This window comes from Azolla caroliniana, unplaced genomic scaffold (genome assembly GCF_043228905.1).
Source record: "Azolla caroliniana isolate FFs.n. ecotype wild unplaced genomic scaffold, voAzoCaro1.0.p SCAF_13, whole genome shotgun sequence".
Lineage (NCBI taxonomy): Eukaryota > Viridiplantae > Streptophyta > Polypodiopsida > Salviniales > Salviniaceae > Azolla > Azolla caroliniana.
Window position 1 is genome coordinate 14,940,808 of NW_028230448.1, and position 10,990 is coordinate 14,951,797.

The window sequence follows — 10,990 nt, forward strand, 5'->3', positions numbered from 1 at the left end:
AGAATAAACTTCGCACAAACTAGTCTTATAAGATCTTTAAATGGTTTTAAACTTAGCAAAAGTGACTTTGTTATCATGCATGGTCAAGTGAACAACGGGCTTTTCTATTGTCATGTTGTTTTGATACATACATACATACATACACACACACACACACACACACATACATACATACATACATACAATACGTACATACATACATACATACCATGCAAATCACACATACATGTATAGTGGGGTCCAGGTCCAGGTCAAGATTTAGGACTTTCGAGTCAATCGGACCGGAGTGAGTTCGAGTGGCCGGAGTTTCTAGAATAAGAGAGAAAGAAAGGGCGAGAGAAAGAGACAGAGAGAGAGAGAAAGAAAGGCGAGAGATAGACACAGAGAGAGAGAGAGAGAGAGAGAAGGGACCGCCGAACGAACGATCTCCGCGTCTGTCTGTCTGTCTGTTTTTCCTTCTTTTCAAAGGCTACCTTCCTTCCTTAACTTTTTCTTTCTTTCTTGCGTCCTTTCTTCTTCTTCTTCTTCTTCTTCTCTCTCTCTCTCTCTCTCTCTCTCTCTCTCTCTCACCATAGCCAAAGCTCCTTCCTTTTGCTTCATCCACCCCTGCCACTCATTTCGGAGTGAAGTTGATGAGAGAACATACATAGATCGCGATTAAGAGACAAATCAACCAGATTTCTGAGATCATCATACTCCTTCCTTCTGCGTTGAGTTCTCTCGCCTTAACACCCCCCAGATCCGATCCGATCCGATCCTATCTCTTCTTCTCTTCGCCTTCAGCTCCTCTGCAGGTTACACACACAATAGTGACCAGTTCGGGAGGTTCGTCTGTTCAGATGCTATATAAATCTCTAGTGTAAATATTAGCCGAAGGAATGAAGTCTCCATTTAGGAAGTTTCGAGATTTAGCTCTGAACAAACAAGGATCCAAACAGAAGATCTCCTCAGATCAACCAGAAGAAGAGGAATCCACTCATAGAGACCTCCTCAAAAGATTTCAGGTGCTTCTCCTCACTCTCGTTGTTTCAATTTCAATCCCATGATGTATTGTTTTGCTAAATCTGCTAGTTTTATTCTGGTTGCCATCATTTATACATGCCATACTTTCTCATTTCTCGTGTCAATGACTCTGATCTAATGGTTAATTGAGTTTCTCTTTAGAAAGTTGCAAATTTCATATTTATATCTTGTTTTTAATGTTTTTGAGCTTCATTTTCTGCCTATGCTACTCTGATTCCAAGAGTTGCTGGCAGTCTCTCTTTCAAAAGACACATCGTTGCAATATATATCTTGTTTTTATATGCGTTTGACCTTCCTTATCTCTGTCTCACATAGTATGGCGATGATTTTAATGCTCAGTTGAAACTTTCTATTAAAAGGCACTTAGTTTGCATTCTATAACTTATTCTCTTTGCATTTGAGTTTCCTTTTCTGCATCTCAGTTATGGATGAGTAGAACTTCTCTTTTTGAGAAGCTTCCTTCTCTGTGTCTCTCATATGAATAATTGATTCCAATGATGATGAAAACTTTTCTTTAAAAAGCTACATAATGGCAACATATATCTTGTTTGTATGATTTTGATCTTCCAATAATCAGTATACCTTTTTTGAAAGCTGCATAATTGCAATCTATATCTTATTTTGGTTATGGGAGCTCATAAAAGTTTCCTTTCCTGATCTGAAGCATCCTTCAAACTTCCATCTTAGAAGTTATATAATGGCGACATACACTAATGCGTCTTTTTCTGCTTGAATGAATCTGATTCTAATCTATTCGTCTAATTTAATTGAACTTCTATAAAAAGCTCAGAGTTGCTGCCTATCTATTGTTTATGCTCACTTTTTTTATTCTCATTATTAATGACTACACTTAGTTGATCCTTCTGTATTCAAATGCCGTATATTTCCAGCCTATCTTTGATCTATTATCTCTCAGGAATTTCCAAGAGATTGAATTCTTAAGAAAGTTTCTTAACGTAATGTAGATTTTCATTATGTTTCTCAGTAACATGAGCTAGTGATAATGTGTCAGAAGGTTGAAGGTTTTTAGCAAGGTTATTTCCTTTCAGGCTGAGTTAATGATAGAGGAACTTTCATTTGTCTGTTTTCTGAAAAATACTCTTATGATTAAAACAATAAACATTTATGTATTATAATTTGTTTAACAGAATTGATGCATTTTTCTGTATCCATTTGGCATTTGTGTATTTGCAGGATTTGGCAAACACACAATCAAAATATGAAGGGTTCTTGACACATGGTCAGACTGTTTCTTCAGCGGCATTTGGTAGGTATCTTAACATTGGCATTATGATATTCGGAAATTCTGAGTCTGTTCTGAGTTAATCCATTTGCTATTATTATTCTTTGGTTGCACAAATTTCGTCTAACTATAATTGTATTACTTGCACAGATTTTTCAACGTCGCTTCGAGAGATGGGTTTATATATGCTGGAAACTTTTGGAGACTTTTTTGATGGAGAAATAGGTATTGCAAAGAGAATGCAAATCAGCTGTTTCTTTTATATTATTTCTCTGTTAATATGCTGCGTAAATAAATGTTATTTAACATTTTATGCTTTGTAGCTTGAAGTTGCAAGTGCACATGTATGTAGTAGTTGTGGTAGATTAGTGAGTTGATAAATTGAAAGGCACATGGATCTTCTAATTTCGTATTCTTTCCTTTCTCTCTGATTGATCATATTCATTATTCTGTGCAGGAAATGCTTTCAGTATGCTGGCAAAAGTTCAGATTGAAATTTCCAAGCTGCTTGATCTTTTTGTAAGTGTTGATTATTATCTTTTGTCTTTTAAGTGTACCCACATTTTTAGCATGTGCTTGCCCAATTGTCCCCATTATAAAATGTGATCTTCATTGCAATATACTATTATTGTTCACACCTAGAAGTGTCATGAAACAGATGAAATAATGGAAATATCACAATCCTTGTCTAGAAGTGTAACCTGCAATTAGAAAATAAATCTATTTGATTTTTCCCATTATATATTATTACCCCAATGCCCTTACACGTTTTTTTTTTGGTTGTCTTGAACCCTGATATAGTTTATTTATTACTTTGACTGTGCAAGTGTAGCCTGGATGTGTACTGTATGCTATTATGTTTATGTAAAGTATTTCATGGTCTTTTCCTGATGGCCTTATGTGATTCTTGATATAAAATAACATGAGTGGAATATTTTTCGTTTTTTATTAAGATACGCAATGTTTCTGAAACCATCGTGAAGCCAGCAGAGAAAATGATGACTCAACTTCAAGGGGCTCAGGTGATGCATTCTTCTTTGTCTTTGTGCTTTAATTTTCATTGCATTGTTGTTAGTCTTCCCCAGTAACTTTGATGCTCATGTACAGGTCCTGAAGGAAAGCTACGATGAGAAATGGTGAGTTTTTTTTAAGGTCCTGGCAATTAAATTCCTGTTTCAAATAGAATCTCTTACTTTACATAAATGCATTATCCCTATTCTTTTTCCAATTTTAAAGATAGGTACTGACCTAACCACCAGGATATGAACCAGCAATATTTCCTTCTTAGAAAGAAGAAGAAGAAAGATGTATTTATGTAGAATCCATTTTGGGGAGGCAATTGCCATATATATACAGATAGAGAGAGATAATAATGTCTCTAAAAGACCATCGTGGCCTAAGAGACCTGTCAAAGATAACAGTATATGTTAACACATCAATCTGATTCATAAAAGAAACTCAATTGTTTGAAATGTGATAGTGACAAAAAGGTTTGGTGCCTGATCATTGAGGTGATCCAACATGGAAAATTTGATGGAACAAGGATGGCGTCTCCATACTGTGTGAAAATGGCTTTGATCTTATGAAGATACACTGCAGGATCATGGTCAGGCTGCTGCTGACAACATCCATGAAAAGGAGCAACTTCTCCACCTTTGTCACTCCCACAGAAAAAACTATGATTCCGAGATAATGCACTAGTCTTGGCAAACGAACTTGATGCCCCTTATGGATTTGTTGATGCAAAGTCTGGAAATTACACTTAAACACGAGGTTATGTAGCATTATTAGTGGGTGATTGAATTTGACTTTTGACAACTGATAACCCTTTCCTAATGAGAAGTCGCATTGCTTGAGTTAGTGGTCATCTTGAATTCACTTTTCCCAATAGATAAGTTTTTCCTTGCCCCACGAGGGTGTACAATAAATGACTTTCCTCATGTCGCTTGCTTCTTTTACTTTCTAAGGAGATATGAATGCCCCCTGAGTTTTCATGTAGTTTTTGTATTTTATTACTGTTCAGTGCTTATTTGCATTTTAATTAATCTCTGGCCTGATGTGTAATCTGTGGCTATCATAGGATATGCATTGGCATATCTATGTCATACATGGTCTTATGTTATTGAACAATTCATGTGCAGGAAATCATTCAAACTGTCACAGTCTGAGAAGCAAAAAGGCAGGCTAAGGAAAGGAAAGGGGAATCAGAAATCAGAACAGGTGAAGGAAGAGATGAGGAGGCAAGCTAGCCTTGTTGACTCTCACATTCAGTCCTTGTTTGAGAACCAATCTGAAAATCTCTTGACTCAACTTGCTAAATTCCATACTGCAGAGGTGATAATAATTATAGAATGTCAGAAGGTTTTGGGTTTGCTTATGTAAGTTAGAACTGACAAAACCTTTCTTCATTGTAGCTGTATTTATTTAGCAAAAGCCTTGTATCAATCAATGCAGTGGATCCGGTTGTAAAACAACTTGCCCAAGATAGAGACATTGACACAACTGTGCAAGAGGAGATACCTGATGATAATTTGGAGTATAAAGTGGGAGAAGAATTAAGGAGTGATGCTGAGACCAACAGTGCTCCCAGTTCTCCAAGAGTTTTGGTATTAGATTCTTAAAACCTTCAACATTCTTAAACAAGCATAATCTCTTGTGATTTGTAAAATATAGGAGTGAGATAACACCTTTGTTCTGGCCTTTCCTTTCTGTATTTGCATTCTTACTTGATCTTCTGACATTGCAGAGACCACCATCTTATTCATCTGAGTCTTCTGGAGAATTTAATTTTGAAGATAAGAGGACAGAAGGAAACAGCAAATCAGCTCCTTTGTCTCCATCAATGTACCACACTAACGTGCGAAAATTTGAAGATGAATACGAGAAGCAAGAGAAGTTTGCTAGGTTTTATGCGCTTCCTTCTCCAACTGATGCAAGGAGTGGATGGGCTGGGCATCAAACTGAAGTGCAGAACAAGGAATGCTTTGGTGTACACGGTCAAACTGTGAAAGGCTATTATTCAGGCAATATCCTCGAAGCCTACAAATCAGAGCAGATGAGGAAAGCATCTAAAGTTAAGGGAGAACATATATTTATGGCAAAACCAGGATACTCGGAAGTTGATTTTTTTACTACAAACCATACACTGAAGGGTTCTTCTAATAAAAACTCAACTGAAATGACTGAAGGAGGTGATTATAAAAGTGTTTCAGATCCGAAGGTTAAAAAATATAGTCACTCTGGACCATTTATAAGCAAACCTCATAAGAATGCTAGCTATACACCTGCAAATAACACAAGCATAGAACATGAAATCAAATCTGGTCCAATAAGGTCTCCTACATCATCGCCATATATTTCTGCATCCCCTCCAACAACGTTATCACCGCTAATCAGCGAGCTACATAAGCTTCCTCTACCCCCCGCAGGGTCTGTAACTCCTACTAGGTCACCTAGCCACCGTCCTGTACAATACTCAGCACCTTTACAACGGAGAGAACCAACGATTTCGAATCCAGCATCCCCCTTGCCGCCACCACCAGCACCTCCACCAGCACCATTTGGCCTTGTTTCAAGGAGTTTATCTATTCCATCATCAACCAATTCTGTAATGGGGGATTAACACATGTTAATTGGATAAGAGTCCTCTTTTACAGTCAATTTCTCTTCTTTTAATGTTGGGCCTGTGAAGGATAGTAATCTGAGTATAAAAAGACCTGCAGTGATATGCATGTTCACAACTTTATTAACAAAGACCCCAACCCACGTCTTTGGTAAGTTGCACCTCTTGAATTTGCATCCTTTGCAACAAGTTTGTAAAGCATATGTGTGCACAACTTCTTTGCCTTTATCAACCGACTTTTGCCTGTATGTTGTAATGGAAAAGTTTAACAAGTTTGTAATATAGGATTATTTTTTTAAATGGTAGTTCCCATCTCTGCAATTAGAGACATGTGAGTTGTGGTTTCCTGTCACCTCCTTCATTCTCTCCGGGTACAAGTCTTAATATCTTGAAAAACAAATTTATTATCCATGTCATTTTGATTTTGTTTGAGGTATGAAATATGATAGACTGGCTGATCATTATTACAAATCTATCACCGGCTATTTTAATTATAGCCTCAAAAGGTTACTCTTCTTCACGAGTATCATTAATTCCTCAATATCGCAATTTCTTATTCTTGGAAATATCATGAAACCCAATGCCTGTTATGAATTTCTGAATATTGCTTGTTCCAATAACCTTAGTACTGTTATTAAGCTGTGCAATATGTCACTTAGATATTATTTGAGGGACCTATTTTATTGGTTGATGAATGATACATCAAAATAATTACATTTCAAACCTCATGCACGTATCAAAATTTCCATTGCTTGTGTTATTTCTGAAATGGAGGATACAGCAAAAAATGGTAAATGAGCTACTAGATATTTTGGTCAGTACTATATATTTGATTAACCTAACTGATCCACTGGTCCTTTATTATGTTAAATGAGCTACTATATATTTTGATCACTCCTACAATTGATTCAAACTGACTAACTGATTCACTGGTCCTCTATTCTGTTCGACACTCATCAAATATACCTATACATAGTACAAAACATGCTTACATTTTCTTCACTGTGGTCGATATTTCACTGCATCACATCATTCTATTACACTATGCATTTGATAAACTATGTTATAGTTAATGCAATATTGATCATCAAACCACATCCGTACTAATACAAAAGTTCTTGCAAATATCATTATGGTGACACAAGCAAAGGCATACACCACTGGGCAACGCTTCAGCCCAAGGAAAATAATTCGATAAATGATGCAAGATAGCATGACTGCTGTGTTACATTGCTTCTCAAAGCTGGTGATACAAGATGGATGCATGATGTTTTTGATCATGCATATTACTACAGATGATATTTACATATCTGTAATTAAAATAACACCACTTGGTATGACTCTTTGGCCCAATAAATACACGACTCAAACGTTGATCTGCCCCATTAAAAGAGGACTTGTAAAGCTTTCCATGTTTCTGATAATATACATTACTAATGATGGATATAGACAATCTGCGGCTAGGTAATAAACAAAAATCTGTACCAAGTTCATATCCCAGGTCATGGATAGAAAACCCTCTCTCCTATGTATGTCCTGCAAAACATGGATGTACACCAGATCAATAGAACAATGCACACAAAGGAAATTCAGTGCATTGATGTATACTAGATCAATAGAGGAATCCATAAAAGGAAATTGAGGACAAACATTATTAAGAAGTATTAACTAGAACTAAAAAACTATCTCAAGGCTCACAGATATGAAATGTATGCCATTATTACAAAGCATTAACTTGAAGAAATTGGACTACCTCAATTTTTACATATCTGGAATGTCTGCCTGCTCTTGTTGGGTTGCTTCCAACTTCTGTAATAAATAATAGCTTAGCTTAAAAGGTTATAAATATCAACAATATTCTTTCTATGACATCACAGAATATTTTTTCAGGTGATACCATCATAAAGCAATGTAACATAGCAGTCACGCAGAAGAGACCTGTCTTTTGCTGATATAAGGCTGTACAGCTTTCGGTGTTCGAGGGGGTTGTGGTTTCGTTGCCTCAAGATATTTCTCAACTTCAAACTCCTTTCTTGTTTCTTTACGGCTCCCAGTCTGCCAAACACGACCAAAATTTGGCATCCATCCACTACCACCTTCTGGCCCTGCCGCTCGAGAAGGTTGACCAAGAGCCTCCCTTGCCATCTCTGCCCTACGCTGTTCTGCCCACGCAGCGCCTACACGTTTGGGGTTCCTTAGTTTCTTCAGCTTCCTCTCTTGAGCACGTGACAGTGCTGCTTCTGGACCTCGATTTATATTTCCAGCATTTTTGTTCATTGTTTGCAACCATGGTGGGGGCGCCCCAGAATGCACATTGCCTACCATTGACTGTAATGATGGCTGACGTATGCATGTAAGGGATCCTGAGAGATCAATAACTTTATACTTTATTGGTCACTTGAGTTATAGATATAAAACTATCCGATGCTAGTTGTATCCAACCTTGATAACAAATATATACTTGAATGAAGTACTGACTGAAATTACATTTGATATACAGTTAGATAAACAGATGCCTAATGGTTGAAGTAACAACCATATTCCTTGAAAAAGATTCCCATTGGGAGTGGAGTATTTCCAAACCCCAAGTCTTGAAGGGGTAGTACCTAAGCATACACAGGGAACCTAGAATATTCACTAATTCTAGACAGACTAAGCAGGATATAGAATTAAAGTCTCAGCAGTATGGAAGAAATAAGGTCTCAGCAGTATGGAGAGAAAACCTGCCAAATACTACAGGAAGCATTTTATGAAGTAAATTACAGGCTTCACAGGAAGCCTGTAATTTACTGTCTTTTCATAAACTAAATAAAAGCACCTACATGCCTTCAAGATCTAGAAACCAATGTAGATATAAGCCAGTTAATCTTCACTCAACATATGCCATGGCAATTCCTTACTATCACATAAATATCCTTGTTGACTATGGCACAAGAACATGGGTTTCCAATATCAATCAAGTCAAAGTGGAGAAATGTAGCAAGAATGCAAAAAAGTAAATATGGTACAACTGTTCATGACACATACCTCCTAACCATATATCCTTATCAGCTAGAAATTTGCTGCTTGATTGGGTATGCCTTGCAACACTTGGCAAAGCTGGCGCTGCTGGACAAGGTTTGGAAGTATAATCACCACTGAGCTTATTATTATCTGAAACTCCATTTTGGGGATGATTGTAGTTTCCATCCTTACAGAATGGTAAAGGAGCACTCGCGCTTAAGACTGAGTTCGTAAAAGACTCTAGAGAAAAAGGTTCAAAAGACGTTATTTTACTAGAACTAAATTCAGAGTGGATATTATTCGGAGCTCCTGGCAAAGGTCCAATCAACGCACTCACATCTGCAAGCCTCCTGCACGCGTCCTCCCACTAGTAGACACAGAATAAAAAAATAATAGCATCCATAAACTCCTATTACAAGGCTTCCAGTTCCCTCGGATGTTTCTAATATTTCGTAACCATTGCTTCTAGGGCAATAAGCAAAAGGATACCTTAGCAAGTTCTTCACTCTGAAAGCAATATAAATGCCTTCTTTTGACATCAGCTCCATTCTCGTACCAGAATTTCTTCACAATTTCGTGATGTGAAGTGCTTCCAAGATGTTTGATGGTATTTGAGCTTTGACAAGTTTGACAACATCAAGAAACAAGTATAAGATAGAAGCATTACCGAGTAGATTTATAAAATGAAAAACTATCTATTGCAAACAAGCTTGAGAAAACATCTCCTCGTTCATTCTACAAAGCAACAGCATTGGTTACATCATGCAAGGAGCCGTTATATTTTACCAAAAAGATCTCGAATTAATGAATAAAGGAAGAGCATTACGTTTACATGCTGTGAAAACAGTGAAGATATCTTTGATTGGTCACTGTATAAAGTGCATTACGTCTGCAGTAACTTCCAAGACAGCAACATCTATGCTACGAAAACGAAAAACAGAAGCATATACAACCAAAATGCTATGTATATTTCCGAAAAATATTTTAAAATTTATGGATCAAGTTTTTTTTTCCCAAAATATGAAGGCAAAGAATGCCTCTGTGGGCGTTTGGAATGGTTATTAAAGAAAATGAGCACGCACGATTGGGCAGGAATGCAGAGAGAAAATGTTGATACCATTCAATAACCTCAATTAGAAACAAAATATTTGAGCATCATAGACATGGCCACATCATTGCAAAGTCGCCAGAAGTAAACAAAATAACAAAGTATACATCTTGTAAAGATCAGAAAAGGATTATACAGAGAGAGAGAGAGAGTAACTTCAAAAGGCAATTCGTCACGTTCACGGAAAGGAAATAAGAAATCATAACATCATTACCATGCGAAGACACTGTCAAGCTCGGAGATTTTGGTGTCGCAAAAGGAGCACCAGAAAGAATTGAGGCGATCCTCTGATTCTCTGAGTCGAGCGGGGTTATGGAGGAAGAAGGAAACGTCCTTGATCCTGCGGAGTGAGTTAGAGAGGAGAACGGAGAGCTTCTGCTGATGTCGGGACGAGTATCGGTGGCCTTTTCCGTGGTTGTGGTTCAACCTGCAGACGCTGCAGAGATGGAACGCCTTCTTCTCCGCCATAGCCGAAGATTCTCTGCTCTCTCTCTCTCTGAACGAAAGAATATGTACATATACATATATGTATAAATACAGAAATACATGTTTTGGAAATTAACGCAAATAGCCTCCCTGTATTTTCCTAATTCCCAAACTACCCTTCTACACACACACACATATATGCGTCACAATATTTTGAAAATTCCCAAACTACCCTTCCACACACACACACACACACACACATATGTCTTGGGTTCAAGACCCAACTTTTTTTTTTTTTTTTCTTTTCCTAAACAAGATATCCTTCCATTAGTTTTAAAAAGCATATCTGCTACAAAATACAACCAATAGCTCAGCGTTGCTGCTTCCAGCAACACCTTTGTTACAAAAGACTTCAAAAGCTTCCTTTAGAGCCTTGTGAAAGAGGGAATGATGTACAAAGCATTACTCACATATTGTTCAGATATTTATCATGACCTTTGTTCAAGACCCAACTTTCTAACCTCTCTATAATATTCCATACATATCCCCTTAATTTACTACATGT

At 37.2% G+C, this 10,990-nt stretch overlaps 2 protein-coding genes across 2 annotated transcripts; one reads left to right on the forward strand and one right to left on the reverse strand.

Annotated features, from left to right (window-relative positions):
- Nucleotides 1–549: 549 nt before the first annotated feature.
- LOC147856281 (uncharacterized protein At2g33490-like) lies at nucleotides 550–6,188 on the forward strand. Its single transcript, XM_087329279.1, has 9 exons — nucleotides 550–1,004; nucleotides 2,218–2,290; nucleotides 2,417–2,491; nucleotides 2,724–2,785; nucleotides 3,220–3,288; nucleotides 3,374–3,402; nucleotides 4,408–4,600; nucleotides 4,681–4,872; nucleotides 5,013–6,188. Exons 1-9 carry the CDS (start codon nucleotides 879–881, stop codon nucleotides 5,886–5,888), a joined length of 1,695 nt encoding a protein of 564 aa, XP_087185405.1. The 5' UTR covers nucleotides 550–878; the 3' UTR covers nucleotides 5,889–6,188.
- Nucleotides 6,189–7,078: 890 nt separating this feature from the next.
- Nucleotides 7,079–10,491, reverse strand: LOC147856282 (coiled coil protein). Its single transcript, XM_087329771.1, has 6 exons — nucleotides 10,214–10,491; nucleotides 9,381–9,507; nucleotides 8,916–9,258; nucleotides 7,827–8,251; nucleotides 7,642–7,697; nucleotides 7,079–7,424 (listed from the first exon to the last, which is right to left on the reverse strand). The coding sequence occupies exons 1-5, from the start codon at nucleotides 10,465–10,467 to the stop codon at nucleotides 7,650–7,652; spliced, it is 1,197 nt and encodes a 398-aa protein (XP_087185897.1). The 5' UTR covers nucleotides 10,468–10,491; the 3' UTR covers nucleotides 7,079–7,424; nucleotides 7,642–7,649.
- Nucleotides 10,492–10,990: the final 499 nt, after the last annotated feature.